The sequence below is a fragment of the Sciurus vulgaris genome (genome assembly GCF_902686455.1).
Source record: "Sciurus vulgaris genome assembly, chromosome: 1".
Taxonomy (NCBI): Eukaryota; Metazoa; Chordata; class Mammalia; order Rodentia; family Sciuridae; genus Sciurus; species Sciurus vulgaris.
This window is the reverse complement of record NC_136461.1, coordinates 5,562,536-5,585,185: the sequence shown is the minus strand read 5'-3', so window position 1 is coordinate 5,585,185 and position 22,650 is coordinate 5,562,536. Positions and strand designations below refer to the sequence as shown.

General features: G+C 54.8%; 1 protein-coding gene and 1 long non-coding RNA gene across 12 annotated transcripts in view; one reads left to right on the top strand and one right to left on the bottom strand.

Moving 5' to 3' along the window:
- RERE (arginine-glutamic acid dipeptide repeats) overlaps positions 1-16,945 on the top strand; it is a 404,253-nt gene extending 387,308 nt beyond the window's left edge. For all 8 annotated transcript variants that reach the window (XM_079133348.1, XM_079133347.1, XM_079133349.1 and 5 more), the window contains 11 exons: positions 6,711-6,873; positions 7,518-7,610; positions 8,020-8,219; positions 9,462-9,623; positions 10,094-10,207; positions 10,419-11,764; positions 11,893-12,115; positions 12,412-13,132; positions 14,077-14,223; positions 14,834-15,014; positions 15,191-16,945. In XM_079133348.1, coding sequence (XP_078989474.1) covers positions 6,711-6,873; positions 7,518-7,610; positions 8,020-8,219; positions 9,462-9,623; positions 10,094-10,207; positions 10,419-11,764; positions 11,893-12,115; positions 12,412-13,132; positions 14,077-14,223; positions 14,834-15,014; positions 15,191-15,224 — 3,384 coding nt within the window. In that variant the 3' untranslated portion in view covers positions 15,225-16,945. The remainder of the gene's footprint in view (positions 1-6,710; positions 6,874-7,517; positions 7,611-8,019; positions 8,220-9,461; positions 9,624-10,093; positions 10,208-10,418; positions 11,765-11,892; positions 12,116-12,411; positions 13,133-14,076; positions 14,224-14,833; positions 15,015-15,190) is intronic.
- A 177-nt stretch (positions 16,946-17,122) lies between these two features.
- The window catches only part of LOC306657475, a 183,371-nt gene continuing 177,843 nt past the window's right edge, over positions 17,123-22,650 (bottom strand). Inside the window, exons 1-4 of one of the 4 annotated variants that reach the window (XR_013762807.1) lie at positions 19,477-20,246; positions 19,339-19,389; positions 18,303-18,491; positions 17,123-17,426 (exon numbers count right to left, since the gene is read on the bottom strand). This is a non-coding gene — a long non-coding RNA (uncharacterized lncRNA). The other 3 variants (XR_013762805.1, XR_013762808.1, XR_013762806.1) reach the window with 3 other exon arrangements.

Here is a 22,650-nt window from a genome sequence, read left to right as displayed (position 1 = left end):
ACTCTGGGACCAGAATTCAGGGCTGCCACTTGCAGCTGGGTGAGCTTGGCCATGTGACTTCATCTCTGTGCATTGGTTGCCTCATTCATTATGAAGCAGGGATAATGAAGGAATTTATCTATTAGTGTCTCTGAAGGTGAAGCATGTTGACATGGAAGTACATACTTAGAGTGCTTGGCTATTATCATTATAGATTTTATAGCCTAGTCAAAGGTGGGGGTTTGCTTGCTTATTTGTAAATACAGCTACTGGTTGAAGGCACGCTGGCAGTGAGTTCCTAATCCCACCAGCTCACATTCCCAGCCCGTGATTCCACACCTTCAGAGCACTTGCTTCCAAACACTTTTGCATGGATTACATTTTCACTGGCCCATGAGAAATAAAACAACAAAAAGTCGTGATTTTTTTTTTTTTTCATAGCACTTAATATAGTTAAATTGAACTCTTATTTGGAGACTAATTCTATTTTTTCTACTTTTTTGAAGACAATGATATTTCTCCCTCCCTTCCCCTTTTTTCCATACCAGGGATTGAACTCAGGGTCACTCAACCACTAAGCCCTGTCCTCAGCTATTTTGTATTTTATTTAGAGACAGAGTCTCACTGAATTGCTTAGCATCTCACTTTTGCTGAGACTGGCTTTGAACTTGGGATCCTCCTGCCTCAGCCTCCGGAGCTGCTGGGCAAATGAAATTTCTTTTATTAAATAATGTGAGATCAGGAATCAGTTCCTCCTTCCACACACTCTATTGCCCAGGCTCCCCAGAGCTGGGGCTGCAGGTTCTTACCACCACTTCCTGTATGGAGGCAGTTGTTCCTAATGACCTTACTTGGCAAAATAAGTTGGCAATTCTATGTCCATTTCTCAAAAGTTTTGTCCTTTTAGAGCTAATTTCAGGTGAATTTTGATCCTCAGGAAATACACTTTCCATCAGATGTTTACTTAATATTTATTATATTCAAGATATTGTCCTGGAACTGTGAGGACTCGCAGATGAAGTGGACACTGACTATGGGAAGTTAGGCTCATTCATGGTTCTGGCCCAGAGGAAAGCCTGTGTACCCATTGAGAGCCAAGAATGACAAGTATAGGAGGAAGAATGTCACCATGGTAACCTCCAGTGGTTGGGGAGGAGTGTCTATGAACTGAGCCCTGAACAGTGAGTGGGATTGGACCCAGACTTTGAAGAGATGGGGTGACTGGGCTGCAGTCTGCTGGCAGAAAGAAAGTGCTGAGTAACAGCTAACTGCTCCTGGTGTTTGACATAAGCCAAAGGGTAGGGAATTCAGTACCAAGGTCTTCTGGGGACAGAGGGAAAGGTCTGGAAGAAGTGGGGAAGCAGTTGGGCCTTTGTTCACTAGGACCCAAGAAGCCTTCAGTGGTTTGGAAAGGAAGTGACAGGGTAAGAGCTGGCCTTGGGAAGACTTGATAACTTAGCCCTGCAGGAGGGTCAGGCCAGCCCAGCCCAGGGAAGGGCTGTAGTAGGACCTCAAACCTGCCTGGAGGTGTGGGGCCAGAGGTAGGGTGGCATGTTACTGAGTCAGTGTCCAAGACAAAAGGGGCTTAGGAGATCTCATTACAGCTTTGGTTAAGATCATAGGAGTGAGTTGTTTCAGTTCCTTTGCGTTGTATAATTGTAGTGGTGATGATTGCAGAAACAACAGCACAAAACAAAAGCCTGCCCTAACTAGGTCTTGTTTGGTTGCTAGGGTGAGGGAAAAGCTCTTAAAAGGGAACCTGGGGCTGGGCTGGTAGCTCAGTGGCGGAGCGCTTGCCTAACATGTTCATGGGGCACTGGGTTTGATCCTCAGCACCACATAAAAATAAATAAAATAAAAGTATTATGTTCATCTACAACTTAAAATTAGGGGGGGGGGGGAAGGACCCTTGGTTCAGGAACATCTCTCTGGGCACCGTAGTTTGGTCTTGTCTGTAACAGGTCAAACCCGAGACCTTCTCTCCCTTCCCTTTGCCTGCCCGCAGAAGGCTGTGAGGAGGGTCTACCTGTCCTGGGCCAGGTCTGCTTCACCAACATTGGACTTCCTGTTGGATGGGGTTAGATCACGAGCTCTTCCAGCCTCTCTGAGGCAGGAGGCTTTGATTCTAGGGTGCCACTTCTCTGCAGTGTGTGCCTTCAAGCAGATCATCATTCTCCCAAATGCACTTGGAGACCACAGAGGTGGTATTTAACGATTAGCAGCAGAGCCACTGACAGTATTGGGCTCCTTTAGGGATTAGGGGATTTGATTCGGTTGGTTAACAAAAGAAGGAGCCCAGGAGAACACTGCTTTAATTACCAGAGTTGTTACTGGAAGACAACCAGTTGCCTGCTGGAAAAAGATCTGTAAGAGGTGGCCACCCCAGGACAGGGCTGCTGTTTTGCCCCGTACCCGGCTTTTCTCACCTCAGATGTTCTGAACAGTTGTCAGACCCAACCCTTGAGTGGGTCCAGGAGTGGAAGGAAGGAATGACTGGCCTGAAACTCCGTGCCAGGAAGTATTACTGGCTTGCCTCACTACCCTTGAATTAGTTTTTGCCAAGAAATAAAGCAGCTGAAATTCCCAGGCAGAGGTGGTTGTGGAGAGCAGAGGAACAACTCACACATGGGACAGAGTTTTGTGCACCCTTTCCAGGGCTGGCTCATTTCCTAGTGGTCTGGGGCTGGGGCTGGGGCTGGAAAGAGCTGTGCACCCCATTTCCTCCTCCCTCCCTTCCTTGCTTAGTGTGGGGCCTTGCTTTTCATTGTCATTGTTTGCTGGAACATCTCCCTGAAAACAGCTGGAAACAGTGGTGGACCACCACTCCAGCCGCAGGCAAGGGCATTGGCATCCATCAGCAGAGCCTTAGCACAGGAACGGCACTGGGTTCCAGCCAGTTGCATGTGAGTACTGAGATTTAAGGTGTTGTTGACAGTGGCAGGTGGGCTGGAGGGACCTGTGACATAGCATTAGGAAGAAGCTGTGTTCATGTCCCTTTATCCAAGAGCAGCCTCCAGGCCTGCCCTTGCCTCTCCTGCCTTATCCTTTCCCATGGGTGGTGCTTGGCCAGAAAAGATGGGCGCCCTTTGGTGGTGAAGTGGGCTGCATTTGTCCCTTCCCATGAAGGTGCAGGACTACTGGAAGGAGGCAGGATGCCAGCTTCCTAGTAGAGCTGCATGCCAGCAGTTGTCATCGTTCTCCTCCTCCTCCTCCCGCTGGTCACAGAACCAGCGGTGAGAATGGAAGGTGAAGAACAGGGCTGGGAGAGCCAGACTGAAGGAGGGTATGTGTGCAGGGTGAACCCCAAGAGGCAGGCCACCCGGGGCCTGTGAGAAGAGGCCCAACGTGGATGGCATGCTGCGAGCACCCAGGACTCTGCACTGGGGTCCCAGACCTCCCCTCCACCACTCCTGGCTTCTTCCTCAGGGGTCCAGACTTCCCTGCATGATGTGGCAATAGTGATGTGGAATCATACCATTAAAGAAAGACTGTGCCTTGGGTATAGTATTGCTGGTGGTGAAGAGCTTGCCTAGCATGCACAAGGCCCTGGGTTCCATCCCCATCTCTGCAGAAGAAAGTTTAGACTCAGTCTCATCAGCCTCACAGAGATTCCTGTCTGAGAAGTTAGTGCTGAACCTACGGCACAGGAGAGCCAGGGGTCAGGGGAGCTCTTTTTCCTTCGAGGCTGGGGACAGAAGCTCTTGATGATGAAGACGTTTGGATGCTCGGGATGCTTCCAACAGTGCCACCTGGGTAGTCTGTTTCACACCCTTCCTCCCCACGTCCCTTCAAGAGGCACGGCATGGAGATTGCCTTACTTTTAGAAGCAGGTGTTTTTTAATAGGGCAGAACAAGTTACAGATTCTCTTGGCTCTGCGGTGCCTGAGGAAAATGAGACGGCCTTTGATTTGTGGGCAGTGTTGTAGCATCCAGTGCAGAGAGAAGGGAAGAGACCTGCAGGGCCTGCACCTGCGGCAGGGGGGTCCTCCCACTCGCCGCAGGCACGGCTATGTGGTGGGTGGCCCTCAGCCCCTGGAATGTGCTGCCAGCCTGTCGTGTACCCGAGGTCAAGCAGCCCTGGTCCCTGGCTGCTCAGCTCAGATTCCCAGCAGGCCGAGGGAGTGCTCTGTGTGGGTGAACTTGGTTAGACTGCAGCCCGGCCCAGGAGGAGGCAGCCTGTGGATTACAGGAGCAGCTGACCCCCACCCCCACCCCCCGGGGCTGAAGTCAGCCCTCGGCCTGACTATACCCTTCACTCTTGCTTCTCTCCTCAAGCCCCAGCCAGTCCAGATGCTGCTGCCCTGGCAGCCTTTGATTTTTCTTCTCCCTTCTTCTCTTTGGTGGCACTCCCTTCCCTCCATTTTTCTTTTTATAGAAAGATCCTAGGAATCTAGTGGCACTTACTCCTCTAACCTCCTTGTGTGTTCTGGGAAGACAGCTCTGCTGGCTGGAGACAGTTTCTGGGAGCCTTGCTGGTGGCCTTTCACTTACGGTGTGTGGGGAAAATCCACCTTCCCTCCATGGAGCTGGAAAGGGAGAGAGCGCTAACTGGGCTGGTGGCTTCAAGCCCAGCACTTCTCTTGGCCAAGTGGCCGCCATGATGCTGGCGAGTGGGGAGCTGTGCCCCTTGCTTCTCTCTTCACCCAGGTGCTCTGCCACTTCAGTTGGTTGTGCCGCGTGCAGCTGGAGCACCAAGGTGTCGGATGTGTTGGCTGCAAGAGCTTGTTGTGAGGCGAGGTGAGCGTGGGGAGCAACATGATCATAATAGGCCGGTGGTGTCTGCCACGGTCAGACCTCAGTGTTTGCTCGCAAGCACAAGCAGGGCTAATTTGCAAGGCTGCCTTTGTGGAGCTGCCTTTTGATCAATGATTGCCTGTGTTAATGTTTCAGTAAGCTATTGATTTCAGCAACAGCTTTTGTTCCCTGACTTGATGTGCAGCAGTCTCTGCAGCACACACTATGCATGTTTGATTAAAGTTCAATTGACTCCATTCCTGGTGGTGCCTCGAGCTGCTTCACTCCCTATTTGGAGAACCAAAGCTTTCCGACATATTCTTTTGTTTGTGCTCAAGACCTAGCCACCCATGCAGTCACCAATATGCTATTTCTAATCCTCCCAGATTCAGATTCGCTCCATTCCAGTGTTTAATCCCTTGGTAGACATTACAGTGGCTGAGAGGCTGCTAATAAAACCTGGTCTGGATTTGTTGTTGTTTTATCAACTTTGTTGACATATAATTGATAAATGTGCCATGTGTGGTATGTTTACAATAAAAAAGCACCCATTTTAAGTGCATAGTTCAATAAATTTTTTACAACCGTATCCGTTGTTTAAACCATACCACCATCAGCTTACAGACTGCTTCCATCACCCAGTTGGTGTTTTCTTGGGTCCCTCGCCAGCACTTTTATCCCCCGCCCTCTAGGCTCTGGGCGACCGCTGATTTGCTTTTCATGGTCTTGGATCTGGCTTTCTAGAGTGGACTTGTGTAGCGTGCTCTCTTTGGTCTGGCTGCCTTCGTGTAGCCGGGTATTTTGAAGATCATCTGTGTAAGCGGCAGTGCTCCTTTCTAATCACCGTGCGGTACTGCAGTGAGTGGCTGTGCCACGATCCAGCATCCATTCTCCTGTCCGCAGGCATTCGTGTGACTTCCGGTTTGGGTCTGTTTTAGGAATAAACTGTCCGAAGATACGTGCAAAAGTCTGTGTGTGAATATGTTTTTCATCTTTTGGGCAAATGGGTAGGAGTGGAATTGCTGGGTCACATGGTACGTAACTTTGTAGGAACTTCCAATAGTTTTTACAAAGTGGTTTGACCGCATTGTATTCCCACCAACATTGTGTGCAAGTGCTGGTCACTCCCCCACCTTCCCAGATGTAAAGTATATTCTTTCTTTTTCTCATCAGTGGTGGTTTCAGACCTGTGGAGGAGGGCCCTTCTTGTCTGCTCGTGTTGGTCCTTGGCACTCAGATGTTGCGCTCCTTGTTCTTGTTTAAGAGCTTTTGCTTATGTGTTGACAAGAAGCTGCTGTTCATTCCAGTGTTGTGTGTGTCCCTTTGGGTCTGGATGACCTCACCTGCTAGCAGGACACAGTGCAGAGGTGCAGGTTGCAAGTGCTGAGCTGGCTTTCCTGGAGCTGCCTTTTCTGCCTGGTGTCTGGTCACTTTCTTGGCCTCTCTGAACTCTGGCTTCTTTTTTAATCTGCAAGTTATGCTCTCTTTTAAAACCACTCAAGACTCTTTCAGAACATTCACGTTTGAGAGGTAGAGGCAATCAGTTGTGAGATACAGTGTTCAGCTTAGGCAGGTGCTATTCAGAACGTCTGGGTGGCTGCGTCTCCAGCCTTCAAGGAAGACTCAGAAGCATGGCAGCCCCAGCTCGCCCACCTGGTTTTTTTCCTCCCCTTTTATTCTCTTCCTTTCTTATAGCTTTCCGTTTCCTCCTTGCATGTCTGGCTTCTGTCATTTGCTGGTGGCATCTGGTGCATAGTGGACACCCAGCAGAGTGGGTGTTCTCCATGGCTGGGCTGAGGGAGACAAGCCCCATCGGTGCAGCCTTCAGGCTGCTTGGTAGCCATGTTCCCAGAGTGCACCAGATCCTCCTCCCAGCTCCAGGGACTGTCTGGTCTTCATTCTTGTCCCCAGGATAGCCATTAATTGCTCTCTGCACCAGGCAGAGGAAGGTCACCCCTCTGCATGTGGCCCTCGCAGCTGGCCCTTCTTCCTTGCAGGGGGAGCTGATCACCTTCTACTACTACTGGAAGAAAACCCCTGAAGCAGCCAGCTCCCGAGCCCATCGTCGGCACCGCAGGCAGGCTGTGTTCAGGAGGATTAAGACTCGTACTGCATCCACCCCAGTCAACACGCCCTCCAGACCCCCGTCCAGTGAATTCCGTAAGTGGGAGGGTTGGCCCCTTAGTAGGTGGTGAGAGACTTCACAGCACATCCAACTCTGGGCCTGCCGGAGTTGGCAGCCCCGGCAGTCGTGTGAGGCACGTGTGTATGTGTGCACCCACCTGTATGTGTGTACAGCCCTCGGGAATGTGACGCTGAGGCTCTGCCTTCCCTCCCCTAAAGCTCGGATGTAGCAGCCATACCTTGCATTTATGTCCCTGCCCGGGACATTTGTGCAAGGGTCACCATGTTGTACATGGTGATAGCCAAAAATTCTCTGGTAGGCTTGATGGAGGCTCAGTGGGACAGGATTCCTTAGAATGCCCCTTTGCACAGGGAAGGCGTTATGTGTGTGTTCAGATTGTCCAGTATGGGCACCAGTGCCTGCCTAGCCAGGATGTGTGTGACATCAGCCCCCAAAATCTGGCAGGGCAGGCCCTTGAGTACTGCCCTCAAATGGAAGCTCTTAGTTCTGGTGACTGACCTGAGGACTTCAAAGGGATCCTTCATGAGTGCTGTCCCACCTCAGCCTGTGGAGCCCCTCTGACTGGTAGCCCAGAGCCCAGGGCAGGATAGAGGTGATCCCAGGCTTGGCCGAGCATGATGGCATCTCCTTTATCCCCACTTACGCCCGCCTTGCTCAGTGGACCTGAGTTCAGCCAGCGAGGATGACTTTGACAGCGAGGACAGCGAACAGGAGCTGAAGGGCTACGCCTGCCGCCACTGCTTCACCACCAGTAAGTGGCCTTGTCGTGCCCCTGGGGAAGGGACTGGGCTCTTCCTTGGTCAGACCAGGCTCCAGCACTTGCAGGTTCTGGATGTTTTAGGCAGCAGATTTTCAGGCAGCAGATTGGAAACATGCCAGAGGAAGTGATTGAGTTGACATTTGTATTGTACCTCAGAAATTTAAAGTCTTTTTTTTTTACTTTGCTTGTCTGTCAGTATGGAGTTCTATACCGACTGGTGGGTAGGAGGACTTGTCCAAGGGGGGCGTGATGGGGACTCTGGCCCTCTCCTCCTGGGTGGGATGCCCGGAACATTCCCTTGCCCTGGATGGTCTGAGTAACAGCCCCACGTTGTGTGGCTCTGGTGGCACCAGGGGAGGTAGTTTGCAGGGCTGGCACTCCTAACCCCTCTTCCTCACAGCATCCAAAGATTGGCACCACGGGGGCCGGGAGAACATCCTGCTGTGCACTGAGTGCCGCATCCACTTCAAGAAGTACGGGGAGTTGCCGCCCATCGAGAAGCCCGTGGACCCCCCGCCATTCATGTTCAAACCCGTCAAGGAGGAGGAGGATGGGCTCGGCGGGAAGCATAGCATGAGGACGCGGCGGAGTCGGGGCTCGGTGCGTCTCCCTCACCTGTGCCTCAGTGCCGGGTGCCGTGGGCTCATCCCCTCCAGAGGGGAAGCGCCGTGTGGTTTTAGGTGGAGACACAGGCCCATTAGGGCCATGCCTGGCCTGAAGGCAGTGTTGCCCGCGGGGTGGGAGACCTTTCTGTCCTCTCGCTGGGGGCCTGGGGAATGCATCCTGAGCTTGGCTCTACAGAGAGCTCTTTGATCTTGGTTTGCATCTCAGTGCCAGCTCTCCCAGTGCCTCAGAAAACTTCTCTGGCCCAGGGACCAGTCACTTCCAGTGTGACGTGGCTCTGCCATTTTAAACTTTTGCAAACTTCTCTTCTCGTCTTCTTTCTTTCTTTCTTTCTTTCTTTCTTTCTTTCTTTCTTTCTTTCTTTCTTTCTTTCTTTTTTTAAAGCCAAATGTTTGGTCCCATTTTAGAAACTTCTGGTACATTTTCCTGCTCACTGCATAGGCCCTTTCATAAAGAAACTGTTTCCTGGGTTGGAAATGTGGCTGGGCTGAGGGAGAGAGGGTGTTTCGGCTTAGGGCTGCGGATACCAAAGGGTCTTTCCCTCTAGCACTAGCCTCCCCAGTCACCCTCTGGTGGGGGGTACTGTCCACCCTCCTCTGTCCAGAATGCAGTCGGCTTGGCCACCGTGCACTCAGAAGGGAGCCATGAAGCTGCCTGGGCCATCACACCCTAATCTCTGCTGAACCCTCCTGGCTTTGCAGGAGCACGCTCAGTGCTCAGCAGGCGTAGGAGCGGGGCCACAGTGTTTGACAGTTCATCTCTTTGGGTCACTTCCCATCCTGTCAGATTAACTCCACAAGTACATGGTTTTGCCTTTGGTTTGTTGGGAGAACGGGCAGTCACTTGGAATAAACAGAAAGGTGAGGTGCTATAAAGATGACCTTGAGCATCAAAGTAGATGGCCCAGCAGACTTCTTTCTGACACTCAGAAAGCCGCATTTATTCCTAGCACAGGAGTTCAGGAGGGCTCCTGGGGTGCTTTGGATCTGAGAGTGATTCTCCTTTCCATTTTGTGTGACCCTGTCCATTCACGCCACCTGCTTCCTCAGCGCCACACTGACTGTGCAGTTGAGGGACAGGAGGGTTGCCTATTTCTTGCCAGGGTCGAGGGTTCACTGTGAGGTGTATGATAGAGCCTGCTTTTCAGGCTCCTGCCTCTGGCTGGGCTCAGGTGGGACCTGGGTATCCAGCCTCATCAGCCTCTGCTTTGGGGGACAGATGTCTACACTACGCAGTGGTCGGAAAAAGCAGCCAGCCAGCCCTGATGGTCGCACCTCGCCCATCAATGAAGACATTCGCTCCAGCGGCCGGAACTCTCCCAGTGCTGCCAGCACCTCCAGCAATGACAGCAAAGCAGAGACAGTGAAGAAGTCGGCCAAGGTCAGGAGCTCTGGGTAGAGCGGAGCCATGTCTCTCTCCCTCCCTTCTATTGGTGCTGGACTGCTGGAGCTTGTATTCAGCTCCCCAGACATGGGGCTGCAGCTCATCAGGGAAGCCTCTGGACATTAGCATTGCCCTGGCCTGTGGGCTGTAAAGGCCCCGGGCTGGAGGAAGGGGTCCCACTAGTTCTCGACATCAGCCTTTGAGGTCGTCTCTGCCTCAGGCTTCCCAAGGCCTCAGGCAGAGGGTGGTAAGTTTTGGGGACGGCTTCCTGCCCCTAGAGCCTAGTATTCACATCCCCAGATATTTATTCCCTCCTGGCCCCAGCTGGCCCCTTCCAGAGCTTTCTTGCTTCTGGAGATGGAATACAAAATGAGCGAACAAAGTATCCGCAAACTGGTCATTCCCCAACTGAGTCCAGTGTGACGTCCTCCTTGGCCTGATTGTTCCTCATGGGCCTTCTGCTGCAGAAGGTAAAGGAGGAAGCATCATCCCCTCTGAAGAGCAGCAAGCGCCAGCGGGAGAAGGTGGCCTCTGACACAGAGGAGGCTGACAGGACCAGCTCCAAGAAGACCAAGACTCAGGTGAGGCTGGCAGCTCTGGCCAGGGTTCTCCAGGGTGGAGCTGCAATGGCCCTCGACACTGGCCCGGCCAGGGCAGGACTGCCCTGAGGCCACGCTTGCCACTGTTTGCGTGCAGTAGACCTTTGTCACGTGCTCGGTTGTGTGCCAGGTGCTGCCTGTGGGGCAGAGCACTCTGCCTTCCCAGCGCCTCCATCCCTGCCTTTGACTCTAGGAGATCAGCCGGCCTAACTCGCCCTCTGAAGGCGAGGGAGAGAGCTCAGACAGTCGCAGTGTCAACGATGAGGGCAGCAGTGACCCCAAAGACATCGACCAGGACAATCGCAGCACGTCCCCCAGCATCCCCAGCCCTCAGGACAATGAGAGTGACTCGGACTCGTCAGCCCAGCAGCAGATGCTGCAGGCCCAGCCTCCAGCCTTGCAGGCACCCAGTGGGGCTACCCCTGCCCCCTCCACAGCCCCTCCGGGGGCACCCCAGCTTGCTGCCCCAGGACCCACACCCTCTGCCGCTGCGGCTCCTCCACAGGGCTCCCCTGTAGCCTCGCAGCCTCCTAACCAGCCGCAGGCTCCTGCAGCCCATGCCCACATCCAGCAGGCGCCCTCCTTGCACCCACCTCGGCTGCCCTCACCACATCCGACACTGCAGCCCCTGACCGGGCCGGCTGGCCAGGCCTCTGCACCACCTCACACCCAGTCCTCCCTGCACAGTCAGGGTCCCCCCGGCTCTCACAGCCTGCAGGCCGGGTCCCTGCTGCAGCACCCTGGCCCTCCTCAGCCCTTTGGCCTCCCTCCTCAGGCCTCCCAAGGACAAGCCCCTCTGGGAAACCCCGCAGCAGCAGCTCACCCTCACACTGCCCTGCAGCTCCCAGCCTCTCAGTCAGCCCTGCAGCCTCAGCAGCCCCCAAGGGAACAGCCTCTGCCACCAGCACCCTTGGCCATGCCTCACATCAAGCCCCCACCCACCACACCCATCCCCCAGCTTCCAGCCCCACAGGCCCACAAACACCCACCTCACCTCTCAGGGCCCTCACCCTTCTCTTTGAATGCCAATCTGCCACCGCCTCCGGCCCTGAAGCCCCTCAGCTCCCTGTCCACACACCACCCACCCTCAGCCCACCCCCCACCCCTGCAGCTCATGCCTCAGAGCCAACCCTTGCCCTCCTCTCCTGCCCAGCCCCCTGGGCTGACCCAGAGCCAGAGCCTGCCCCCTCCTGCTGCTACTCACCCCCCCACCAGCCTCCACCAGGTGGCCACCCAGCCTCCCTTTGCTCAACACCCCTTTGTCCCTGGAGGCCCTCCTCCCATCACGCCCCCTACCTGCCCCCCCACCTCAACCCCGCCTGCGGGGCCCAGCACATCCACCCAGCCACCCTGCCCTGCTACGGTTTCTTCAGGAGGCAGTGTGCCAGGAGGGGCACCCTGCTCACTCCCCACTGTCCAAATCAAAGAGGAGGCTCTCGATGATGCTGAGGAGCCTGAGAGCCCCCCTCCTCCACCAAGAAGCCCTTCCCCTGAGCCCACTGTGGTGGACACCCCCAGCCATGCCAGCCAGTCTGCCAGGTATTGGTTCCCAGGAACCAGGGCATGGGGGTGGGCCCAGCCAAGCATGTCGCGGGGCTTGGCGGAGGCAGCATCCACACGGAGAGTTCTTGGCAGAAGCCCCCCAGCTAAAGACGTGACTTTCATAGGTTCTACAAACACCTGGATCGAGGTTACAATTCATGTGCACGGACAGACCTGTACTTCATGCCTCTGGCTGGATCCAAACTGGCCAAGAAGAGGGAGGAGGCCATTGAGAAGGCCAAGAGGGAGGCTGAACAGAAAGCCCGGGAGGAACGTGAGCGGGAGAAGGAGAAGGAGAAGGAGCGAGAACGCGAGCGGGAACGGGAGAGGGAGGCGGAGCGAGCAGCCGTGAGTGCCAGAGGGTGTGGCGGGGAGGGCCGTGTGGGTAGCTGTGCTGTGGCAGCCAACGGGCTCTGCTTTGTGTCGCCCGTGTGCTCTGCAGCTGGAGGGACCAACGCTGTTGGTACCGTCCCTGGGTTTTTCTGGTGATGTGGCTTGTCTTGGAGCCACTTCGGAAGCCCGGCATTCACAGGCCAGGCTGACTCCGCAGGGCCCTGCAGCGGAGGGCCTGCCTGTCCCTGCAGTCTGCCCCTTGCCACCCAAGCGGTGTGGCCCCGCCCCTCACACCTTTTGTTCTTCAGCAGAAGGCGCCCAGCTCTGCGCATGAAGCCCGTCTTGGCGACCCCCAGCTCAGTGGTCCTGGCCACATGCGGCCCTCCTTTGAGCCACCACCTACCACCATCGCTGCTGTGCCCCCCTACATTGGTCCTGACACGCCTGCTCTCCGGACACTGAGCGAGTATGCTCGCCCCCACGTGATGTCGCCCACCAACCGCAACCACCCCTTCTACATGCCCCTCAACCCCACCGACCCGCTGCTGGCCTACCACATGCCGGGCCTCTACAATGTGGACCCCACCATCCGGGAGCGGGAGCTCCGAGAGCGGGAGATCCGGGAGCGGGAGATCCGGGAGCGCGAGTTGCGGGAGAGGATGAAGCCGGGCTTTGAGGTGAAGCCCCCAGAGCTGGACCCCCTCCACCCAGCCACCAACCCCATGGAGCACTTTGCCCGGCACAGCGCCCTCACCATCCCCCCTGCGGCCGGTCCCCACCCCTTTGCCTCTTTCCACCCGGGCCTGAACCCCTTGGAGCGGGAGAGACTGGCCCTGGCAGGCCCCCAGCTGCGGCCCGAGATGAGCTACCCCGACAGACTGGCAGCCGAGCGCATCCATGCCGAGCGCATGGCCTCACTGACCAGCGACCCGCTGGCACGACTGCAGATGTTCAACGTGACCCCACACCATCACCAGCACTCGCACATCCACTCCCACCTCCACCTCCACCAGCAGGACCCTCTCCACCAAGGTAGGTGCCCCCTGCCAGGGGCACGGGGGGGCGCCTGGGGCCTGAGCAGAGACGGGAGCAGAGTGTTCTCTGAGCAAAGCCGCAGTTCCGGAGGTTCCTGGGCTTCCCAGCATCCACCTAGGAGCCAGGCCTCACGGCCAGCCCTTGCTGTGCTCGGCCCCTCCCTCGGCTCTCCAGAGCTGCTCGGTACCCAGACCTTCTGTCGCAGCTCCTGGGGAGAGCCTGGGTTCTTGGCCACTTGCTGGGTGGGAGGGAAGCCACGTGTGTTCCCTGAGCACTTGCTGGGAAGCACAGCATTCCCATGGGGACCTGACCGCTGCTGTCTTTGAGCAGGTCAGTGTTGGGTACAGAGTGGGGCTAGGAGAGGGCTAGAGGGCTGGGGCACTGCTTCTGGAGAGGCCAGCCCGGGAGGTGGCTTGGCGCAGACTGGAAGTCAGGTAGAAGAGGGAAGATGGCTGCAGAGGGTGTGAGGGCGAGTGCCAGCCACCAGGGAGCACAGGCAGGAGGAGGACCCCTGCAGGGTGTCGTGGAGGGGCCCGATCAGAGGCCGCTTGAAAGGTGTAGGGAAGCCATGGTATGTGCCTCCACAGAGGAGAGAGAGCAGTGTTATGCCTAGCCACATCTCACCTCCAGCCGGGGCAGGAGTGGCTTGCTGTGGCCCTAATAGGCTCACCCGGCAGGGCCCAGGCCAGTGGGCACTGTAGGTCCTGGGTCTTGAACAAGTGGGTGGTGCTGCTGGAAGGGTGCTGGGGAGCAAGGGGGGAAGACTGGCCTGTCCCTGCTCTCCTCCTCTTGGCTCCACTCAAGATGTTGGGACAGCCTCTTCAGTCAGGATCATTTGCAGCCAGGTGACCAGGAGCCAGCTTGGGTGAGGGAGAAGCCACTGCTTACCAGCCAGGAGCCACACATGGCCTGTATTGGATTTGTGTCCTCCTTTTCTTCAGGTTCGGCAGGTCCAGTTCACCCCCTGGTTGATCCCCTGACTGCTGGCCCTCACCTGGCTCGTTTCCCCTACCCCCCCGGCACCCTCCCCAACCCTCTGCTTGGACAGCCCCCCCATGAGCACGAGATGCTGCGCCACCCAGTTTTTGGTAAGAATTCTCCTGGCAGGACGCTGGGGTTCCACTGGAGAGTGGGGCTGGATTGGCCGCCTGTTCCTGCGCGTTCCTTCAGTTATGCACTGAACTCATGCGGATTTGTACCCTTTACGCGTGGCATCCACTCAGGGCAAGGCAGGCAAACTTCCGTTCTCAGGGGGCTCTGGGAAGAGGAGGTCATGATCCTCATCAATTCTGTCTTGCAGGAGGGAGCCAGGTCTCCTGGGCTGGTGGGAGGGTAGCAGGAACCCTCTAATTTAGGCCGATTCAGGGAAGGTCTCTATGAAGATGCTTGAGACTGGGGCTTGGGTAAGGTCAAGGAGGCTGGCAGGTCTGACCGTGGGGCGACCACGGGCCCCCGTGTGGCCCTTCCCTTTCCCTTTCCCTGGTCTCAGACTGCTGAGCAGCCTCTTGCCGCACACCTTGGGGAATGCTTTCTGCAGAGCTTGAGAAGGTCTGCCTTGGCTGTCCCTGGCCAGTGGTGTGCAACTGCTGGGCTGGCTGTCTCTCCCTGACCTCCTTGCTGGTCACCGTGTCTGTGCCACCCTTGTCCTGGCCACTCCTTTGGCTGTTTCCATAGTGGAGACTGTTTTGTGCTTGGCAGGCACCCCCTACCCCCGAGACTTGCCTGGGGCCATCCCACCCCCCATGTCAGCGGCCCATCAGCTGCAAGCCATGCATGCCCAGTCGGCCGAGCTACAGAGACTGGCCATGGAGCAACAGTGGCTGCATGGACACCCCCACATGCATGGTGGCCACCTACCAAGTCAGGAAGATTACTACAGGTGAGGTGGGAGGGAGGAGGGCAGGGGGCTGTGTCTGAGCGAGGCTCCCTCCATGGGGGTTCCTGTGTAGAGGCAGGGGCCTCGAGCCATTGGCCTGTGACCCGTGGCCTGTGGGGTGGTGTTGCCTGCTGCCTGACTGCCCAGGCCTGATGCCAGTGTCCTTTTCTTCTTTCCAGTCGACTGAAGAAAGAAGGTGACAAGCAGTTATAAGTTATTTATTTGTTAATGCTGGCTGTGGAAACCCCAGTTCTTGGGGGGAGAAACAGGACTTTTTACTTACAATAGGAGCTGCAAAAGCAAAAAGAGTATCTTCTAAAGATTTCGTTATATATTTAAAAACCCGCAACTAAAATGTATCTGCATAATAGTGTTCGTTTGTCGAGAGGATTCCCTGAGACCAGTGCGGGTCTCCCTGCATGACAGTGCCCCAGAAATTTAGTGAGTCCTGGACTGGACTGAGCATCCAGAAGTCCTCCCTGCAGTCTTGGGGTTTGGCTTTAGTTTTCTTCCCTTGATTTCTCAGTAGGTGCTAGAATCCGTTCACACCCTTCACTGTGCGTGCAGACACGATGGATATGTGGGTTCCAGAACCCGCAGGGCTTGCAGAGAGGTGGCATATGAGTTTGGAATCCAAGAGCTATAATTTTTAAAAAATCTTTTATTTTAATACATTGTAGGAAATCTTCATAATTTGAGAAAGCTCTGCAGCATGGCTTTTTATGTCTGTAAATAAATAATTTTAGAACAGCCTTTTTTTCCTTCCACAAACTACTATTCTGATCTATTTTTTCCAGCCACGTCACTAATTGTGAATTCCTACCGGCTATTGACAGAATACAGAGTTGATTTTTTAATAAAAAGTTATATATAATTATCCCTTTAATTAAAGGGAACAGATGGGCGTTAACTAATTACAAACAGGCAGAAGCTTGGACTAGGCTTGGTCACAGCAGTGAGCGTCCAGGGGTTTGCAGGGACAATGTTACAGACTCTTTATTTTGCTGCTTTGATTTTCACTCCGTCTGTTCCCCGCACGGGCTTTGCCAGTGGCACAGACGTCTGACAGCGAGCCTCTTCAGTTGTGTACAGGAGTGCGGGAGTTCCATGTTGGCTTTCAGTTCCCTGGTGTCACTGTCGTCCTGTCTCTGTGGGGTAGAAAGCGCATGTTTACAAATGTCCGATGGTAGATTTCCTTATAGAGTTGTATGCACACACATTTGTTCTGGATAAATTGAAGATTTCAGAAACATTCTAGAAAATCCAAGAAAATGATTCCATATAACTTAGCACATGAAAGAGCCAGGACATATGCCTGCCAGTGGGATCTGTTCAAAATCTGCCCTTGTGTGATGTCACCATTTTGATGTCCTTGTTGAGGACCAATCAGGTCGTCACTACCATAGACTGAGGCTGCTTGAGTGAGGAACACCTGGGGTCAACATGGTTGTGGGTGACAGCCTGCTATTTGGCCCCAAAGCAGTCTAGTGACCCACGTCAGACTGGGAAGCTGCCTTCCACCTGGAGGTGCCACTAGTAGGGGGTAGGGTCCTTCCAGAGCAGAGCCGTCCCTGCAGAACCAAGGGTGGGGAGAGCTGCATCTGTGGGCCACACCCCCAGCCAGGACGGGACCCCTTCCCATCCTCTCACACTGTCTTGAGGTGCGCCCAAGACCCAGGCCACGAGGGTGGGTAGAGGCTTGACGCAGACCTGCAGCAAGGCCCCCTCCAGTTTCTACCAAAACCGGGTTGGGTTTTGAGTTGGGACAGATAGTTTTATCTGTTGAAAATATTTGTAGTTTGTTTTGTTTCATATTCTCTCATTCCATTTATGCCTTAATTTTAGTTCCTTGGGGAGGCAAGCTCAGATTAACCCTTCACTGTCAAACGACTGGCCGCCTTGCCGTGCAGGCGTTGCTCCTCCTGGGGTGGGGTACGCAGGCTGCCTCTGCCTCCGGGAGGCCTCCTCCCACGGGGTGCACTTCTGCCCCCCCTTTCCCATGCCACCTCCTCTTTTGCTCTTGTCTTCCCCCACTTTTTGGAAGAACTGAACACACCTCCCCTTCAGTTCAGCTTGTTTAATCTCCTGTATTATCCATTTTTCCAAAGAGAAAGAGTGAAGTACTTTGAAGTCTGTACTTGAAAACTGTCTGAAGGCGTTTCCTTGTTATGTTTCGGGTTTCTCCCCATATCCCAAGGTGAAGCACTGAGATTCTTCCATTAAAACCCACAACCTGAAACCCTCGCCCGATCAACTAGAGTTTGTTTAGGAGGCCCCAGACCTTTGTGGTGTCCTTGAAGCCCGACCGCTTGGTTTCCGTTTGGCTTTTCCTTCCTTTCATTTGAAGTTTGGTTTTGCTTTCTGTGTTTTGTACGTATCTTGTTCAATGTTGTCGAGGTTGAGCTTCACGTTTCACTGCAGCAGAAGCAGAACAGAGTGTATATTCTGATTTGCTACGTTTATATATATCTTGAAGCTAAATGTATATATGAGTAGTTTGCCATGAGATAACACAGTGTAAACAGAGTAGACACCCAGAAATCGTGACTTCTGTGTTCTCTCCATTTGAGTATTTTGTAATTTTTTTGAAATATTTGTGGACATAAATAAAACCAAGCTACACTACAACACCGAGTGTCCAGCAACACATGTGTCTCATTCCTGGAGGGTGGTGGGGGTACTGGCCGTGACCCTGTGCTAACCCCAGGGTGGGGAAGGAGGGGAGGGAGTCAGCTGGTCTTTGCTGTGGGGACCCTCTCACCTTCCTTCCAGAAAGGTCCAGGCTGTGCTGTTGGGAGGAAGGGTTTCTCTAAGGAGTCACCTTGTTACATGGGAAATGCTTTCTTGGCAGGAAGGTTGGGATCAAAAATACCAGCCCTCCTGCCACTGCCTGTAACAGTTACACCTGTAACCTGTGGACATCCACCAAGGCACGGGGGCGTGGGGTTGCTCGCCTCTTTAGGAGAGAGGCCAGAACTACTTAACCAGGCAGTGGCCTCTTACTGGGGCCTCTCCTGCCTAGACCCCTCTGCACATCCTGCCCCACCCTGTTCTCAGCCCCAGAGTCAAGATGTGTTCTAGTCTGTGGGGGAATTGCCCAGGGAAGGTGCAGTGGGCAGCTGTGGCCACAAGGGGGCCGGAGCTGTCAGAGTGGATTGTTGGGCATTTTCCTGAAGCCTTAAGCTATCCCTGAATTTTTATGTGCAATCCTTTACATCTGGGACCTGCATGGAAACTTGGGGAACAGCAGGCGTCAGATGCTTCCCAGTTCAGGACATTGGAAAGTGTTACCAAATGGGCCAAGTGGTTTGTAGGTTGATGGCCCTCAAGGCAATTCCTGTGTGGTCAGCAGCTTGGATACCCCTGGTCCCATGGGAGATAAAGGCAGCTGATGTCCTGGGTCTTCATAAGCTGGTGGAATTGGGGCAGTTGACGGGTGCAGAGGGGTGGGTGTGGAATCCAGGTGGTATTGTGGCTAGTCTGTCGTATGTGTATGAGACACAGGTTTCAAGTTGGTCAGATAGGAGAGACCGAAGTTAGAAAAGGCCCTCGTTAAGTGCTCGTGGACTTGTGGAAAATAGCATGGAGATTTCTCAGAACACTTAAAAATTGAACCAGGTGATTGCAGTCCCCACCAGGTATGTATCAAAAGGACACGACCTCATGGCAGAGACATTTCCGCACTCCCGTGTTGATTGCAGCTCTGTGCACAGGAGTCTGAGGATGAACCCAGGTGCCTGTAGATTGATAAGTGGATAAGAAAAGTCATCTATGTGATGGAATTTGGCCGTAAAAGAATGAAATCCTGCTGTTTGCAGCAATGTGGTTGAACTGGAGGACATTATGTTAAGTGAAATAGGTCAGGCACAAAAACACTGCATCTTCTAATTCTTTGAGGGTAAAAAGAAGCAAAGAGTAGGAAGACTCACTAGAGACTAGGGGAGGGGAGTCTGGATGACACACCAAGGCTGGAAGAGTGGTCCCTGTGTTCCAGAGCATGACAGGGTAACTATGGTCTACAATAATTTATGAACCTTTTTTAATAGCCAGAGGAGGACAGACCTCCCCCATACGGAGAAATGGTCAGTGTTTGAGGAGATGGGAAGCTCATCCTCTTGCTTTGGTCATCGTACACTGGATGCAAGTATTGATTTATACTGTGCTCCATAAACTTCTACAAATACATATTAACTAAGTAAAAAGGCACGGGCATTTCTCAGGCCATTGTCACCACTCTGCCACACAATCTAAGGAAGAGGGCAAGTGTCTGCGGGGCCAGTGGAGGGAAAGGGTGCTGATGCCAGTGGCTGCCCCGGCCAGACCTCACCTTTGGCTGTCCAGGTCATGGTCCCACTGAGCTCCAGGAGCGGATCCTCGGCTTGGGCCTGGAGGTTCTGCAGTCCCCTTGTTCTCTTGCAGGTGGGGCCTCAGGAAATGGCACCACAGCTTGGGAGTGGAGCCGAACGCATGGCTGCTTTGTTGATTAATGAATGTGGTACCCTGCGGGAGCGCCCTGGGTAAAACAAGGTTGCTTATCGGAAGGGCAGGGGAGCACCATTCAGAGACCAGCAGTGACATCCCGGATAGACTTGGAGCTGCGAGCCTCGGGGCCCTCCGGACTCCAGCACACAGACCTTTACAACTGGGGATCAGACTGCTTGGCAGAAGGGCCAGGCTAGGGCCCTGCTGCATGGAAGTGAGAGGAAACCTGGGGCCCTCTCGCCCACAGGACCCCTGACCACACAGTGAGACCCAGGGCAGTGTGACTGGGCACAAACAGGGACTTCAGTTACCACCACGGCTCCCTGGCCAATCCAGAAGTGTCCAGCCAGGTTCCTAAACTCAGCTTTGAAGTCAGACTAGGACCTGTTACCCAGGCCCCTGGGGGTCAAGCTAATAGGCTCCCAAACCAGGGGAAGTGCCGCCCCACAGTGGACCACTGAGCAGGTCCCTCCCACTGGCCTGTGAAGACCTGGGGAAACGGGCCCTGAACTCCCTGTGTCCCTAGGGAAATGCTCGGGGGTTGCGGGGGCTGCAGGCTGCATGGTTGACTTGGTTGACCTGCTTCAGTCTGCAGGACAGAGCTGCCCTTGGGTCTCTGTGGTTCCTGGGATGGGTCTGGGTTGCTGGAGGGATCTGCATGGCTCTGGAGAGCCCTCGGAGTATGAGTGCCTGGTGTGGCGAATTAGACTTAACAGCAGGACTTTAAAGCACTTCTTTTTCATTTATAAGACCTGTTCAAACCAGGGACACTTCCTGAGGCCACCAAGCTCTTTTAAGGTCATAGTTGTCTATGTGCCCTACCACTGGCAGTCATTCCCAGGTCCTCCTTACTCCTGATTCTTTGTCACAGGCTCTGCCATTGGCCCAGCTGCAGAACAGTGGCCACTCCTGGTCTTGACCACCAGGTGGCAGTGGCTACAAAGCCTGGAGCCTGCTGTCAGGGTGAGGATGCCTGTCTTCTGGGGTCACCTCCACCCACTTGGAACCCTGCAGTCCCAGGTGCCACCTGATGGCCCCAGGATCTCAAATTGTGGCCCAGGGAAGATGGGAACAAAACTGGCACAGCCTGAGCCCTCAGTTTCCATTCCACGTGGGCTCCAAGGTGGGCAGTCTCGTTCTGGGAAGCGCTGACATTCAGGTTTGCTGAGGGCGAGACTAGGGGCAGCTTCCCATTTTGTTGGGGTGACTTTATTTTGTTTCTAATCATCTGAGAAGGTGAATCTTAGGGCCACTGGGCAGAGAAGGAGGCTTCTCCCTGCTCTCCGGGGAGTGAGAAGCTCCCTCTGAGTGAACCCCTGGGGCTGTGCCCAGACCCCCAGCAGGGGACCTGGTGGACAGCCCAGGGGAAGAGGCTGCTGCCCCTGGAGCTCTAAGGCAGTTGGCAGGGTGGGGTCTGCAGGCAGTGCCCTCAGGTTCAAATCCCACCCTGCCAGTCATGAGCAAGTGATGCCACTGCATGACGTGATGGGGACAGGCATCTGATGTTCTTGTCTTGGTCCTGGTCTGTAAAATGGGGTGATGAGGCTCCTTCCCAGCATGGTTGAAGCATGAAGCAAGTTGTGTGCCACAGGCCTGGAGTCAGGACTAAGGAACTGTCCCAGCCCAGCTTGCTTTTAAGTGGAGAGCCATCCTGAGAGGGGACTTCAGCAGGTGTGGCTGTCCTAAGTCCCAGAACAGCCCCAAGGTTCAGGGCAGCCTTCTGCAGGTGCTCCTATGCTCTGCTTCCCCAGTGTCCCCCTACGCAGATTCTCAGAAGAGCCTGACCATGGGGCTGTGACGAGTGGGGAGGCGTGGCCAGGCTGGGCGGGCATGACGGGAGAGGCGTGGCCAGGGGGAGGCCATGGGCCAGGTGGAGACGCGGACAAAGTGCACTACAAAGGTCGTGGCTTCTTCCATTCGCACATGGGAAAACATTGGTTTACTTAGAAAGTTCTAGTAAGAGGGCTCGGGATTTGAAAAGCTGACAGCAGGTAGGGGCGGGGAAACTCCTACTCATCTCTCTTGAGGATTAAGCTGTTGTGGGCAAAAACAGCCCAGCCCAGAGGACAGCTGTCCAACACATTTTCTAGAAACCTCATGCTCTTCTAGGCACCATAAGTGTGGGAGGATGAATCTGTGCTTCCAGGAAAAGCCTGGAGCTGACAGGAGGCCTGGGCGGTGTGGCTGACCAACCTCTGCCGTTCTGCACCCCATCAGGACAAGGAGACTCCAGGACAAGCTGCAGGCGGAGCCAGGGCCCGACAGAGGTGGCAGTTGAGGTGGTCTAGGGGGAGAATCAGATCCTGATGGGCAGAGAGGTGGGCTTTGCCAGAGCTTGGGCATGGCAGTGCCAGCGGCCAGGCAGCAGGTGAGGGGAGATGGGCTGCCCCCAGGTCACAAGGAGTTCACCCCACATTCCTTAGGCTCCTGAGGGGTCAGGGGAGGGGGTGGGCTCAGAGCTGTCTGCAGCCCCCCAGTCGCAGGGTGGAGACTGCATGAGGCAGAGGGGGGCCAGGAAGTGGTGGCACACAACAGTGCAGCCACCTTGGGTCCAGCAGGCAGTGGCCTCAAGGGAGAAGCCTGGGGGAGGCTGTGGACTAGGTGAGGAGGTCATGGTTGATGTGGGAGGCCATGACAAGCTGGGAGGCTGTGGCCCAGGTGGAGAGGAGGCCAAAGTACTTTACAGAGGCCGTGGCTTTTCCACTTGACTGACTGGTCACATGTGACTTTTTACATGATGTGACCTACCTCAAGATAGGCTGCGGGATTGGAGCCCCCATTGTTGGTTGGTGTAAAACCTTGGGATTGTGCATTGAGGTACCAGGGGCTGCCCTGTCCTATGCCAGGCCCAGATCCAGTGCACTGGGCACCACCAGGACCAGGTCATCACCTGCATGGCCAGCAATCACAGGGTGGGGTGCAGAGGCTGCCTGGGTATCTGGGGAGGAGCCTCAGGAAGTTGGGGGTGTGGCATGATGGGAGGTGATCAGCGGCCAGATGGGGAACGACCGTCCTGCTCAGTCTGAACTCCCTTCAGATCTACAAATGGCACTGGGAGCAGAGAGTGCCACTTGCATGTCTCCAACCCAAGTCCCGCAGGGGACCGGAGGGTGGATGGGGAGAGTGACCTGCCCACCAGGCACAGGGAGCATGGGTG